This window comes from Venturia canescens, chromosome 1 (assembly GCF_019457755.1).
Source record: "Venturia canescens isolate UGA chromosome 1, ASM1945775v1, whole genome shotgun sequence".
In the NCBI taxonomy this organism is placed as follows: Eukaryota; Metazoa; Arthropoda; class Insecta; order Hymenoptera; family Ichneumonidae; genus Venturia; species Venturia canescens.
Genome location: NC_057421.1, coordinates 29,273,964 through 29,289,443, shown reverse-complemented (window position 1 = coordinate 29,289,443; position 15,480 = coordinate 29,273,964). Strand labels below are relative to the sequence as shown.

Below are 15,480 nucleotides of genomic sequence, written 5' to 3'. Positions count from 1 at the left end.
ATCTTGTCGACGAATCAATAGGGAGCATCGTCAATACAGTTCGCACGCATAACTTTGTAGTGCCAACACGAAGAGCATCGGAGCACCATGTATATAAAGAAAAAATATTCGTGAAAATGATGTTATTTCCAGTTTTAGTTGATGAGCACAAAGCTATTTTAAATTCCTGGAAAATATTTAGGCTTGCATTGCTTAATGGGAAGTTTTGCGTAAGGAAGAAGTCTCGTGTCAGAAGGATAGCACTTTTTCCGATGCTGCGAGCGATGAATTATAACCAAGATTCTAAAAAAGCACCCAAGCTCAAATAATATTCATTGTTTTTTCATTACCTCACATTAATCAGTTAAAAGCAGTTGAAGAGGTCTGTAGCATTTATTGGAAAAATGCCACACATTCGTAGATCTTTGCCTGGTACCGTATTGAAAGTCGAAAACGGAAAAAAGCGTATCGGGAGAATTCATGTGAAGGGAGGTGCGGGGATGGTGGTCCGGTTACTAGCTCAACAGTGTAACACGTTCCAGCAATCAATATTGCAAGCGTTGCCTCTGCATGCAACTTTTATCGGAATGTCTCTTACGTGTCTTACCATCCGGCCGCTAAATTATTCGATGTCGCCGAGTACCTTCACCTTTGAAGATACCTCTCACACGGCACAGAACGCATACTCATACAGATATATGCATACATGTAGGAACGACTACGAGCGCTCCTAACGTTCCATACACGTGAGTTTACACGTACAGCCTCCGGTTCCCTCGCTTCTCAGTCCCTCTTCCTCCGGTCCTGGTCCCGCGTCGCTTTGCTCGCATCTTGGAGCTCGCGGCAACGATAAAGTGAGATGAACCGAGGAGAGCGAGGATGAGAAGAACGCCAAGGACGAGAGCCCAAGGAGCCAAGATCCTTTCGCACTATATTACGGCTCGGATATTTTACGAGGTCGAGGTGCTCATGCTCTAATAACCACGGAGTTGAAGTAAGAAGAAGAAACCTTCCCTCCCACCGCTCGCTCCTCTTCTTTTTCTCTCTGCTATGTGGACCGTTCTATTTATCTCCTCTGCTTCTGCACACCCTTTCTTCATGCCTTGGGCCATCGTCCCCACGCTTGAACACCAGCACCGCTTCATCGTAACGAGTCCCCTCCTAATGAATATATTATCCATTGCCCTGGTAAGGTTATCCGCATTTCAAAAGTATATTTCGCGAGGAAAGCGAAAACGATGACCCCTTCGATCTCGCAACCGGTAGATCTTCCCCGTTGTCCATACGTGTCAAATTCCTCGTCTTGCACGCTATTGGCAATCCTCCTTTGACTACACGAGGATTCGTACTTTCAAAATCTGAACAGCGGCTAAAAAGGAAACAAAAATCCGATTTGTCTCAACACAATCCCCATTTTTATGTTTTTCTTACTCAAGATTTCATACACATCAATTGAAAAGATGTATTTCTTTTGAAAAAAAAAAACGTATTGTAAACAGTACGTGCATATTGGTGGAACATAGAATGTAAATAATTTTATGAAAATAACGACGAATTTCCACGATCTTCGTAGAGCCATGAAACTTGAAAAATTTACTTGAAAACGAACTGTGAAAAAAAAATCTTACGATTTGGTTTCGTTTTTACATTGATCTCAACAATATTGACCACACAATAAATGATATATCATCTTTTATTGATGTAATCGTATCAGTATATCATCTCCAGGAATGTCAGAGTATCGAATGGAAGAGATTTCCATTATTCATTTTTTATCGCTACCGTCGTGGGATCGACTTTGTAAAACAGGAAATGTAAACAAATCAAGCATCTTGCCCGGAAGCCCAGAAACGAGAATTTATTCAGCATGAGATTATTTTCTTGTGAAATTGGTTAGCATGCAACTGCGAATAACCCTATTACACCGAACGTCAGTATACAACCACCGCGGTAGTCATTCTCTTTGGGAAAGATCAGCTGATTTCCTTGGAAACAGCTAGGAAGAAAGTTGGAAAACGGGCATGGATTGGCAACCCCAAGCTCGCTTTTTCGTACAGCGCAGCTATGTCTAGTTCCGTCGACGCTCAGATTCAGATCGCGCTACACCCCGCCTAGAAAATTTCCTAGGTACCTCCTTAGGGTATTGTCAGGCTGCCATGCTGCCTTGGTAAGGCGCTTGTAAGGCCACCTGATGACACCCTGTTCCAAAATGTTACGCCCTAAAACAAATGGCCATGACCAGGTTGTTTGGTCAGGCCCGAATAGGGCGCCCTGGCCCGGGTCGGATCACGCTCGTTTACAGACCCTGATTAGGTTATCTGACCGGGCGGTGATCAGGGTTTTCGACTAGGCTACTGTCAGATTGTCCCTACATGAAAATCTCGTGCAAATATACTTCTAGAAGACATCATTATTTTATAAATATTTATTAAATCAATCATGTAAATTATAAATCTTTTTTTAAATATTTTTACATGTGTAACATATAAATTAATAATTATGTTTTATAAACATAAATTATGTTTTTTAAATTGTCAAGTTTGAGGAACATGTGGATACAGAGTCTAATTTTATATTCTTAAAAATACGCGTTTATTGGGAATTTTTTTGGCGTATAGCCCGATTTCCATCCCAATCCTTGGCATTGTTGATGACTCTGCCAACAGCTTGCTCAAAATCTTTGACGCTTACGGATTTCTTCTCGTCGCTGGCGAATTTTGCGATAACAACATCTGAAAACAGCAAATATCAATTAAATTCTCGATATTTTAATTTTCGTTAAGATAGTGAAAATTGTATACACGTCCAATTATTATTTGAATAAATACTGAATATTTGAATAAATATATTAGTAAATATAAAATATTTGAATAAATACCTTGAACGCACGAGAAGAATTTAGTTTTGGAAAGGACTTGCTTTCTTCCCGTATTCTTCACTGCGGTGAATTGTACAACAATGTCTCGAGAGATGAATTTTTTGAAAATATCCCGTACGGTCTGTTGCATTGGCACGGAAATACTAGCAATCCGCCACATGCTTGCAATCTGAAACATAAATAAATTTAAATATGATAATAAATGAACATAAAAATAAAATAAAAAATTTTCCCACTGAAAATTGAGTTCGAAAAATCTGTGGAGAAGTAGTTTTTATAGTGAGTTGAATATAAACGCAAACTCACAATGTCATTACGAAATTTTTCATCGGCGAGTAGTTTAGCCTCGAAGTCCATAAAGTCTTGCATATTTTTTAATGGCAGAATTAAATTATGTTTTTTGGTTGGACTGCTGAAGTTTGGAAGCTCGGACATCTTGTTGGCTACAGTTTCTGTACACATAATTTTCAGTTCTTCTAGTTGAGTCGATATTTGCGCCAAATGAAGGCTTTGTGCATAGAAACCTTTAGTCACGGCTGCTTTGATATCTGAAACATATAAAATCATAAATTTATGGAATTGACTTGAAACATCGAATGAGCATTATATTTCCCATTACAAAATCAAATTTTATTTTTAAAAAATACTGACCTTCCAATGAAGCACCATCTTTCATTACTGATACCATGTCGTCGAATAGCATAAGAGGTGGTGTACTCTCCTGTCGTGTTTGAGTCTTTGTAAAAGACTCGGGGATGATTTTGTTTTGCACCACTAGAAATTAGAAATTCCATTTGTTAGAAACGACAAAAACCATGTTTTGGAATATGAAAAAAATTGCAAGAAACCTTTGATCTTTTTTGTCGACTCTTTCTCTTTTCTTTTAGATACTGTCTCCGAGGCAGCTGCTGGTTCAAGCGTCTCGGATACTGAAAATAATAAATATAAAATTGATCTCAGATTCCAAAAAAATTCTAGATGATGGAAATAGAGTCTCCGTTAAATCATCACAAAGAACTTTGGCTACAAATCTTCCTTTCATATTCTTTTTGAGTCAAATATTCTTATCTAGTCAAAAAAATACTTGGATTCAGATTTTTAGAGTCAAAATGTAATCAAATCTCTAGTAAAAAAAAAAAAAAAACAGAATCCGATTTTCAGAGATTATCTAGTCAAAAAAATATTTAGAATCACATTTTTAGAGTCAAAATCTAGTCAAATTTCATATTAAAAAAATACTAACCTTTCAATAAATTACAGTCATTTATTACCGAAACCATGTCGTTAAATAGCATAAGAGGAGGTGTGCTCTCATGTCGTATTTGAGTACTTGTAAAAGACTCGGGGATGATTTTGTTTTGCACCACTAGAAATTAGAAATTCTATTTGTTAAAAACGAGAAGAACCATGTTTTGGAATATAAAAAAAATTACAAGAAACCTTTGATCTTTTTTGTCGACTCTTTCTCTTTTGTTTTAGATACTGTTTCCGAAGTAGCTAGCTCAAACGTTTCGGATACTGAAAATAATGAATATCAAATTGATCTCAGATTCCAAAATATTTCTAGATGATGGAAATAGAGTCTCCGTTAAATCATCACAAAGAACTTTGGCTACAAATCTTCCTTTCATATTCTTTTTGAGTCAAATATTCTTATCTAGTCAAAAAAATACTTGGATTCAAATTTTCAGAATCAATATCTAAATATACTAAATAACTAAAAATACTTACTTAGATTCAGATTTTCATCCGTCAATTCAGGAACCTCCCAAAGACTGTTAGAAACCCGTTCTCCCGTTTTATAGGATTCCATTGCCATCCTAGCTTTGTCACTTGAAGAATATTCATCGTCAGTAGAGAATGCATGGTCTTTTTGGTCGAGTATTCTCAATTTTTTCAAGCCTTCTTGATAAGTTCCTGTGAAGTCGAAAGCAAATTGGTACATATTCAGGAAAAAATATAGTGGCAAATGATGAAATAATAATAATATCAAGTAATTTAACTTACTAGCTCTGCCGCGTACAGTGACTGCATAAGCTGGCCAATCCTCCGGTGCTGGAGCACAACATTCGATAAGTGAATGCAGTAATGCTGAATTCTCTTCATCATATGGTGGGGGCATAAATTTTGCCATGAGTCCATCGGTGTTTTTATCATAAGCTATCCAACTACTTGGAATAACATCGACTGATTTTTTTTGTCCGTCATTCTCTTCTCTGAATTCAACCAGTTTGAAAACGTTATCCATCTACACAGTACAAAAAAATATGACACTTTTCTTCTTATTTGAATCATGATTATTTTTACTTATTATAAACAGTTTTATAATTATACAAATTATACATATTACACCGTTAGACATGAGGAAAACTTTTTTTGCTTCAAACAAGTCACGACCACGCGTAATTTTTGAGGTTATTGCTAATGTTTTTCCATCATTCATTTATTGTGCAAGTATCTTACTTTGAAAAAATCTTTTCTTTTGATTTTTTCCTTCTCATTTTCGAAATATAAATGATATCTCGACTTACGAAGGTCATGAATTCCGTTTGTGCAAACAACGAAATGGCGCGGTCATTTTTAGGTTATAATTTTCGTTTTGAGCAATATTCTGGACCGTTTATACTTTCAGGTTTTTTTTTCGTGAAATCATTGAAAATTCGTAATAGTGATTGATTATGCATGGAAAAGTCATGTTAATAAATATAAAGAAAAAAAACTTACGATTTGCCGAATTCTGAGATGACGGTAGTACACGTTCCAACTTCAAGCGTTTGTTCCGAACTGTCCAGTATCGACGACGCGAAATGCGATGTGATAATTTTGAGGTTAGAATTGTTCTTGTCTCCTGCGTTATTTTCAGTCATACATACTTCAATTTTTTTTTATGTTTCAACACTCACAGAGGTAATGGTAATTGCTCATAAAAATAAAGTGGGAATTTCAAATTACGAATTGAGATATACATTCCCATATAGAGAAAAAAATCAGAAAAAAGTACACATTAGAATGTCGACACTTGAACTCATTTTTTTACGTATGAAGTAATGGCATTACATAGATTTTTTTTTCTTCTGAACCATCATCGATTTTCAAGCACACCATTTTGGCCTGAATATTTTGAAGAGCACAAGTTTTGTTAATGTTGGTTTTTTTTACCTTCCACATATGCAGGGTCTGTGAGTTACACGGATATTCAAAAATAGGTTTTTCTCGACTCAAAATTTTTCCGGCGATCTTAATTTCTTCTTGATGTTGATTAGACAATTTATATATTGCGTTGATCATTAAAATCTGACCGTTTTGGAGCATTACCGTGTTGTCGGGTGAATTATTAGTCAGAGTAAATTCTTTATATTGAAGCTTTTTTATTATTCTGTTTCTTTGTGGTTCGATGCCTTTTTTGACTTTTTTGTAGACTATTATCACAGCTTGTGGTATTTCAGTTTTATCTGTATTAACGAGAAATTCTTCATAATACCGACGACATATTTGAGACAGCGGACGATTGCCATTTCGGACCATTTTTTTAATTTTTCCTAATGAACTTTCAAACGGAAATGCGGTGATATTATTCAAAGGACATTTTAGATTTTTGACATCGTCGGCCAAATGTATTACCGAGTGCATATTTAAAACTTGGCTCTGTTTTCCATAATAAAATTCGCTGAGTTGTACGAATCGTGTAAGATAAGTCTTTGCCTGTTCATTGAATTTCAACGCCAGGTCTTTTGAGCACAAAATTCTACAAGCCGCATGCAAGAGCATAAAATGTTTGTACAAGTCATCTTGTAGAACTTTTTTCAAAACAACTGATCCGAGATACAACAAAAAAAATCGGAATTCCGTTGCTTTCCACTTTGCAATCTCGGCCAATGATCTGGTTGTGCGTTGAAATTCTTGAGGTATTTGCGATTGCAGTTCAAGTAAAATGTAGGTCAAAATTGATTTCCCTGTGTGGCTCATTTTTACTTTTCGATCACCCTTCATCCAATATTCGAGCAATTTTTTCATCAAGCCAAGACAGCAAAGATGCATAAAATCCAACACAAAATGCATAACCATGTCGAGTTCAGCGATGATTAGTAAAGGTGAGACCCCTCTATGGTGTTCAGGTTGTTCTTGTCTCCGAAAACTTTCATTTGTTCTTTCCGGGCAATTTGTGGATGGATAGATTATACGTTCATCATATCTCTCACCTTTAACAGTACAACGCTCACAGGCATAATATGCGCCATGGTTTTTTATGCATTTGACGAAAGAGCGAGCGGGTTTGTCGCAAATGAAACACATAATACGAATTTCGAGTAGCGTCCCATCTATAACGATTCCTTCGCGTAAAAGATCTAACATCTCATTGTTAAATTTTTCAAAATACATGTTCGCAACGTGCGGCTTTTCGATTCCGGCGTATATAGCCACTGGGAAAACTCGATATACGTCGGGTTCAGAAAAAACTTTGCATAAAATTGGCCAGAGTTGCTTACTGCTTGATTTAAACAGGGAAATTCCATCGATGTTAAATTGCAGGTACAATATATTGTCTTTGTGCAAATTGGAGTTCACAATTCTTTGGAGATGGTGTTTTATTCCAAAATACACAAAGTCACCTATTTCAGCACCATCAACATCCTTGAACTTTTCAATTTCATACATTGCTGATGTTGTTTTGAGGAAAGTTTTTGATGATTTTGGCAATTCTGGTAACAATCTTTTTCGAAGAATTTCAAGCAATTTATCCAACTGTGTTTGTGGAATACGAGCAGCCACAGCCCACTTTCGCAGTTCTAAAATTTCAGTGTTTTCTTCAACAGGATGCCCTCTCCGCTCTTGGTTTTCTTCATTACACTGCCTGTCCCCGTCAGAATTTTCTTCGCTGCTTTCTTCATTCATGGATTCTACTTCGCTGCTCTCTTCATTATTAGATGTTGCTTCGCTGCTTTCTTCATTGGTGAATTTTCCATCGCTGTCTCTGTTTAGCTCATCACCGCTGGATTCTTTATTATCAGTATGCCCTTCGCTGTCATGTTTGTTAAAATTCAATTCCCCACCATTGATTGAACTTGTCGCAGACTCACTGTTTTCATTATCAAAAATCTTTGTCACACCATCTGTGATGTTTTCATTTCTTTCTCTAGTTACCGAAGCAAAACTAGTACTCGGGCTATGTAAATCTGTGAAATATTAAACAATAAAATAAAATGATTGGTGTGCTAAGATTGACACAATTTTAGAATTTCCAAGAGAAAAATCACAAATTTGTATCAATAATTCTCTCAACACAATTCTCGTTCGTTTGTATAATGTCAATTTTAATTCGTTCACATAATTAATGCAAATCACTTTAAAATTGTACATACCTTTTGAAAATTTACGCATAGAGCGATATCTTCGCATACGCATGCGCGCCTTATACCGACGTTGCTCATCTCGATTCATTTCAACTTATGTTCAGATAAAATTTTTTTATTGTTTGATTTCACTTGAAAACTCGTCACTCGGATCTTTTATAAAATACGAATAGAATAAAACTTCATCAAATATATGGAAACTCACTTTGAAAATCACTTGGAAACTTGTCACTCGGATCTCGTATAAAACACTAATGGAATATAACTTATTCACCATATTCGAATACGCGTTTGTGCCAGTCATAAGGCAAGCCTTGGAAGGACCTAATAGAACAAGTACTGTCAAGGCAGTATTGTGGTAGATTCCAGCTGGAATCTCATAAGGATTTCCACATATGGCGTGATTAAGTCGAGCCTGAGCAGGACCTGAATGAGATAACGGTCAAAAAGGCCTTATCTAGGCGAACCCGATCAGGGCCATTTTAGATTAGGCTGTTTTGGAAATTATTGTGGAAAACCTTATAGCGGCCACATCAGGCTTTTAACAATAGGATTGCCCGTTTCAAAACCTGATCATGACCTCATCATGAACAGGTGAACCCTAACAAATTTCTAGGCGGGACACTCGTGTATAACCTCGAGTTTTTCTCGCTCTTTGGTCTATCGCTTTCATCCCTTTATTCTTCTCTGCCTCACTTCCTCTCTCTCTCTCTTCTTTTCACTTCCTCTCTATCTTCAAGGACCCATTTCTATCTTGCCATATCGCTGAAGCTACACACTTGTAATCACGAATACGCTCACACGAATCCAAATACACTAAAATGCTTGCACGCAGACATATCAAGGCTCGGGGTGCATGGCTTGCACGCTACGCGCCTGAAATTTACTGTCCTGCAGATTGTGGAAAACAAACGACCCCTTGGCCGGTACCCTCCAAGTCTCTCTAAGGTAGCATGGCAGCACAACGTTGCTTCCCCACGCTGCCGAAAGATTGGTGAGGTGCGAGCACAGCAGCAGCTCCAAATCGTGATCATGCAAGTGCAGGATACTGAAAATGAGAAAGCAAAGGGGAGTCAAGAGGTGCAGGACACGCAGCTGAGAAAAACGAGGGTAAAAGTATCTCAGAGTTTAGAGGTCATCCACATTGCGAGTAACTCCACACTAAAAGGTCTCATTTATTTTTCCAGAGAAGAAAAAAACCTTGAAGAAAGGCCCCATGCAATATGGCTGTCGTTACTCTCTTCTGGAAAGGGGTAAGATTAAGATATTAAGAAAGAAGGCAAATTTTTCTCTTTCGTGAATGCGGTGAGTGTTCGGACAGCACATGCAACTTATTGATTCATGTACAAAAGACAACACTGAGAGATGAGAAAACTTTTTTTCATGCCTCCATCGCACCTTAATAGAGGAAAGACCTCAACTTCAATCAATATTAACATCGATGCTCAAAATACATTTGTTTGTGTACGAAAAAAATTACTGCTTCAAAAAAGTGATAAAAAGAAATTCGTTTTCACCTTCCATGTAATCTAAGCCCAATGCGTTTGACTTCTAACTGTGACCTCATGATAATGAGACCTCGTACTCTGGTTACGGCGAAAAAGATTGTCATAATTTCAGCTTAAAACGTATTTTTTCAGTATTTCGTTTGATATTCTGGTTTGGTACTTATAGTCGAATTTAATACTAAAATGATAGAGACCAGTTGCATATATATCTGTGGGAACGAAACATGAAAGAGAAGACGTATTCGAAATGTGATATGTTCACATTGCAAAAAGCAATGGTAAAAAGAACAACGCTTTCTAAAAAAATAACTGAAAGTGAAGAAAAAGAAAATATCAAGAAAAGTGTCAGTTTTTGTTTGTGAACTCGAAGAACGGAGTCGTTATAAAAAAATATTGTAATTCATTTGAAATTCAATTTGAAAATAAAGAATTTCGAATTTATTATATCTGACCCTATATGTCAACGTTTCTCGAAGAAAAATATTCGGTTTGGAAAGTATAATATCTAAGTACTTGGTTCCCGAACGGAAGACAACAGAAAATCTCGAGCTTCTGTTTCGAGGTTTTGTCCTTCATATATCATAGCGTGGAAATAATCCATCACTTTTTTTCATCAGCATTACTTTTTTGTGCATACACAGAGAATCCAATGTTGGCTCAGATTCCAGAATTGACTCAGTTGCTTCAATGATCGAAACGAAAGCTTCATTGAAAAATAGAAAAAATCTTATTTCCTCAACTAAAATATGCAGCACGAAATAAAAAAAAAATGCAACCAAAGTAAAAATTTTTTACATTTCAGATTATGAAAGTTGCGTTAAAGACTTTACGTATATTTGTAAGTGTGTGGGGAATGGAGTAGGGACCCTGTGGCATAATCGCTCACCTCGTACAACACCGAAACCCTCTTTTCTTACTCGTCGATCGTTTTATGCGACGAAAATCTCGTTAGGTACGGAAATTGTTCAACGAGTAAGTTTTGAGCGAATGCTCGAGCATTATAACGAGCAACTTCCAAAGCTCTTTTCTTCTCTCTATCTTTCTCTTGATGCCTATCCATCCCTTTCTCCTTATTTTGCTGCTCCTTTATGCCGAACCCTGCTTCTACTTTTCTCAGTTGCGCGGCTTGTCTCGTAAACCCTCAACCTCTTATTTTTTCATCTTCTCCGACGTTCATCTTGAGCCGGTGATGAGAGCCGTAATCCAGTTTTTTATTCAAAAACACGCAAATCCTGTCGTCGTACCGAGAAATTTATTTGAGCTCGTTTGACAGGTTATCGATCTTTCGTGCTCGTTTTTAATATACTCTTTCATTTATTGCTACGACAAGATTAAATACGTAATTGAATTTGTAAATGTTAACATTAGTGATATACGTTTTAACAATAAACATAAAAGTTTTACAGGAAAAAATTCTAGGATCAATCCCTTTTGCCATGAATTTAAGAGAAAATCAATGAATCGTTGCTAATTGTTTTTTTTAAAGAACGTATGGATCATTAGAAAATATTGGCGACTTATTCTGTCCATTTGCAGAGAGGAAAAGTTACTGCGAATTTTTATTGATCGATACGGAATAGTCTGTTCACTATCTTTTTTGAATTTTCATCACGAGCTCCGTAACATGAAAAGCCACGGTTTCAACTCGACACGATTAGTGTCGAGCTCTCAATGTATTCATTCACAGTGACTCTTTACTGATTTCATGACCCTTTGATGAGTTTTTCTCTATTCATAGGGTCAGTTAAAGCAATAATTAGTTGCGGTATTTCGTGCTGGAGCGCCACAACGCTAAGTGGCACCCCTTGTGAATAAACGACCGAACGAGCCAGTGCTGCCGTATACCAAATTATTAATTTGCTACTTTCAAGTACTCCCAAGAAGCTTCGAATGTAGGAGGGTCGACTGTAAGAGCGCAAGTTTTCCTTCAAGAAACTTACATGTTAATTAAGTGTTTTTAATTGATTCTTTCAACTTGGAAAAAGCGAAAAATCTACAGAAAACCTGAATAGCAGAAGCCTTTTCAAAGTCCTCTTGTACATTTGCGTATATTGAAGGTACGAATAAAAAGCAGTATACTGAGAAAAAAGCAGTGGTTGCTACTACTAAACACGTATAGTTGTCCCATTTATAGTAAAATGCAACAAAAGTTTGTTAGGACAATTTTTTCATAGTTTATTGAACTATATCTGTCGTAATTATCAAAACATGGAATCCCTATGGTGTGGATGACCATATGTTATTTAAAAGTGACTAACAATCATGGTGAAAATCCTCATAATAATTAGATAATGGAAGTAACTTTATAAGAAAGTTGCTGCGGATATGAGAAATATAGTATACTGTATCATATTCATGTTTGGATTGACCTGCACTGAATTTTACCATTGATATGGTAATTAATATCGATAAATGAATAGGCATTATTATAATATTTTATAATAGGAACAATTTTTATAATTTTGCAGAGGCTTTTGTTTCCAGCTATTGATGATTATTTGCTATCGTTATATGACAATCGTGTCGCAAGGGATATTTATTAGTAAAAATACTACTAATACTAAACATGGTTTTTCTGCGAAAACGAAGTACTAATTCAACTATTGAAAGAAAACGGTTGACCTGAGGAAGGCTCGATCCGGAACTTTTGGAGTTTGAGTTTAGAACGCAATTCACTGCGCTATCAGACACTATATATCTGAGAAAAACGAAACTTCTATACAAACCGTAATCACGACTTATATACCAGTTTGGTTGAATTTCAGTTACAGATTATTTGGTAGCGCAGTGGATAGCGCTCCAGGCTCGAACTCCAAGAGTACCAGGATTGAGTCACACTTAGGTAAATCAATTTTTTTTCGGTTTGTTAAAATTCTTTCTTTTTGTTAAAATTCTCCGTTCTTGGTCTACCTTAAATCTTTGCCAAATAGATGTAGCGAGTACAATCATATTTTTTCGAATTGGCGTTACCTTAAAAGTATTTTTATCCTCTAAGAGAAACATGCAAATGTGGTAATACGAACTAAAAATATTTCTCAGTGTATATAAATAATCAGAGTCTTCACTCGATCATTCGTAAAATTAATCCGTCGCATCATCCAATATATCTCGATCCGATAATCATGAAAATAATTCGGAACCTTCGTACTCTTATACATTTACTTTCTATCATAAAAATCGTCAAATATCAAGAGTTTCATTCATTCTGAATCACTATATAAAGCGTCATCTTTTTAAGGTCGTCACTGTTGCCACTGAACTCTTTTATTTTCGTTTTATCGTCTCGATTCGATGTGTTTGGCCGCTTCTTTGCGATTTCTCTTCTCACTAAGCAGGGGCGATGGACGGAGAATAAAAGTTCTGCTTCATCTTAGTAGGGAAAAAAAAGAACCGAGAAGGCGAAGGGGGGGGGGGGGGGGGGAGAGAAAAATGAGTGCAGAAGATGGACACATTGGTATAAAGGGCCTCGTTTCTATATCTATGGGCATGAAATAATATATATTATTACTTATATATAAGTGTAGATATAAGTACGACCGGATATTAAAAGTTATTCTGGCACCGAATAAAATATCCAAAGTTTCAACTTTTCATATCATTGCCGAAGGCGTGGAGCTTCGCTATTGTTCGTCGGCATATACTCAACTACGGAATTTTCTTTTACACTTTTTGTGCCTTTTCTTTCTCTTACTTCCGTCTCCTTTTTCCAACACTTTTTCCAATCTTTCTTCATCTTCTGTTCATCTCTTCGCGTACCTCTATAATTTTTCTCCACAGAGAGCTAAATTCTCATATATAAACTCCGGGGACTTTAAATGAATCTCGACCTGACTCCTTTTTTCCTCTACTTGGTTCTCAACCCTAAGTTCGCTAACCCTCGTTTATCTCACCGGAAAATCTTTCCGCGCGTTGGGATTCAATCGGTGAAAAGACACTTCCGTCCATAGCATAATCTTTTCTCGTTCGATAACCAATAATCTTAAGCAACGTTCACCGTCGTCCAATCTACTCGTTTGCTACACGCGATGAAATTTTTATCCAAGCAAAAGATCGTGCGGTGACGCGTAATTGAAAAACAAAAATAAACATCTTGGATTCAATAGAGTGGGGCAAATGAGATCTTTTTCTTTTGTTACAAAAAAAAAACTATAGAAGGGTTGAAATGAAAGTAAATTAAGAAAAGTCGCTACGAATGAATGCATGCTACTTAAACTGCTAGGATCTCATCTTCCGATCTCAATCAGAAAGAGGATCGTTGGATTTAATTTATTCTTCCATATTTTCGTTAGCAGTTACCTCAGATAGCAAGCAATTTTTCTGAACGAATTTCCCGCTCGGAACGAAACCCGGATTATCATTGGAGAATCGTTGAAAAATCGTAAAGCGACATTCATGGAAACTTTTGTCCGTGCAAAGCTTGATTTGAGTTGAGCTTGCGAGCTCCGGAACGTTGATGACGAGAACATTTCACATACAACGTTATGGGCTCATACTATATACGCCGGTGGCAAGAAAACTCGTGAGAAATCGGTGCGCCCGCGAGTCTCGACGAGAGACTAGGAAAAGCGCAAGGAAAGCTTGTACAAATGCGAAAGAGCGGGATTTTCCTGAGATCAACAGGGGTAGAAATAGAATATTTCCGGAAACCCGCGTGAATAGCGGAAAAGACTCGGGAACTCACCAACATATGTATATAACGCTAAGGATGCCAAGCCGGTGCAAATATTCATGAAATTCAAGCCGAAAAGCTCTGCCAACGGACTTCCGGATGGCTATAGATATATGAATGTGCATTTTCGCGATAGAAAAGTGGCACGAATATGCGTGTGTGCGTGGGTCCAAGTCTGTGTGAAAATGTAAACTACGAAAGATTTTAAAAAAATAAAAGGAAGAGAGAATATACGATTTGTACTAATGGATGAGAGAAATGAAAGCAGGAACAAAACCAGATGCATGTGGGTCCATAAATGTAAGAAACTTCAATGTACACATTTCTCGTCAGTTTTCTTTCCCGTTTTGAATATTTATTCCTTTCGATGGTGGCAACTACGACAATCAGTTTGGTCTCTGCTTTCCAGGTTGTCCATGATGCACAATTTCCTACCTTCAGATATTTTCCAACCTATTTACTCCGTTACCATATATTTCGATTTTCAGTTATGCTTTTCTCCTCTCATCGCTTCCCCCTTCACCAATTTCAGTCAATGTACGCACGGTAGACTGGAGCAATTTTTCCATGTCACTGCATTTTCGATACTTATCGCATGACTGGAATATATTCCAAATTATTTTGCCATCCATTTATGAAATTTAATTTACGAGCGAGGTTTTACTATTTCGGGTACAATTGATCGCTTTCCCAATATGATTTCACTCTATCATGTTTAGCGTTATTTTTATATAAACAAAAAAATTGATGTGGTAGTTTAAAATATCGGCACGATTCATTACATACACAATCACAAGTTCGTTCATCGCATTCAATGGCTAATATAATGATTTATTTTCTCTAGCAGGAATGAATTTTGATCTGCCGTAACGTATACCACATTGAATCAAATAGTTAATCAAATAACCCCACGTGCACACGTATAAGCGTAAGATACGAACTGCTCAGAAAAGTCTCAGACGTGATAGTTAATCTCGTGATGACGTCGCTTACTTGGCAGAGTTAAGATTTATTTTGTCTGTGAATAGGTTTGATCTTTCTGTCGAAGAGAGGAATAGATGACGAAAAAAGTTTTCCACCCTTCTGAGACATCGG

The 15,480-nt window shown here is 36.8% G+C and overlaps 2 protein-coding genes across 5 annotated transcripts; both read right to left on the bottom strand.

Moving 5' to 3' along the window:
* Positions 1-2,426: 2,426 nt before the first annotated feature.
* LOC122415336 (uncharacterized) lies at positions 2,427-5,828 on the bottom strand. 4 transcript variants are annotated; one of them, XM_043427391.1, is made up of 10 exons: positions 5,582-5,828; positions 4,865-5,105; positions 4,589-4,774; positions 4,298-4,375; positions 4,101-4,223; positions 3,706-3,786; positions 3,509-3,631; positions 3,164-3,405; positions 2,858-3,026; positions 2,427-2,711 (listed from the first exon to the last, which is right to left on the bottom strand). In XM_043427391.1, the coding sequence occupies exons 2-10, from the start codon at positions 5,103-5,105 to the stop codon at positions 2,572-2,574; spliced, it is 1,383 nt and encodes a 460-aa protein (XP_043283326.1). In that variant the 5' UTR covers positions 5,582-5,828; the 3' UTR covers positions 2,427-2,571. The 4 variants fall into 4 exon arrangements, with proteins under 4 accessions (XP_043283326.1, XP_043283342.1, XP_043283334.1 ...); XM_043427407.1 differs by lacking the exon at positions 4,298-4,375; XM_043427399.1 differs by lacking the exon at positions 5,582-5,828 and having other exon boundaries at positions 4,865-5,130.
* Positions 5,829-5,885: 57 nt separating this feature from the next.
* Positions 5,886-8,819, bottom strand: LOC122415332 (uncharacterized). The gene is made up of 2 exons (XM_043427376.1): positions 8,218-8,819; positions 5,886-8,031 (listed from the first exon to the last, which is right to left on the bottom strand). Exons 1-2 carry the CDS (start codon positions 8,294-8,296, stop codon positions 5,891-5,893), a joined length of 2,220 nt encoding a protein of 739 aa, XP_043283311.1. The 5' UTR covers positions 8,297-8,819; the 3' UTR covers positions 5,886-5,890.
* Between the last annotated feature and the right edge of the window lie 6,661 nt (positions 8,820-15,480).

Coding starts and splice junctions, on each gene's coding strand:
- LOC122415336 (XM_043427391.1), bottom strand. CDS start 5,105: ATGGATAACGTTTTCAAACTGGTTGAATTCAGAGAAGAGAATGACGGA. Junction 3,406..3,508: donor AGATGGTGCTTCATTGGAAG/GTCAGTATTTTT, acceptor TATATGTTTCAG/ATATCAAAGCAGCCGTGACT. Junction 3,027..3,163: donor AAAAATTTCGTAATGACATT/GTGAGTTTGCGT, acceptor TTTATGTTTCAG/ATTGCAAGCATGTGGCGGAT.
- LOC122415332 (XM_043427376.1), bottom strand. CDS start 8,296: ATGAATCGAGATGAGCAACGTCGGTATAAGGCGCGCATGCGTATGCGA. Junction 8,032..8,217: donor TATGCGTAAATTTTCAAAAG/GTATGTACAATT, acceptor AATATTTCACAG/ATTTACATAGCCCGAGTACT.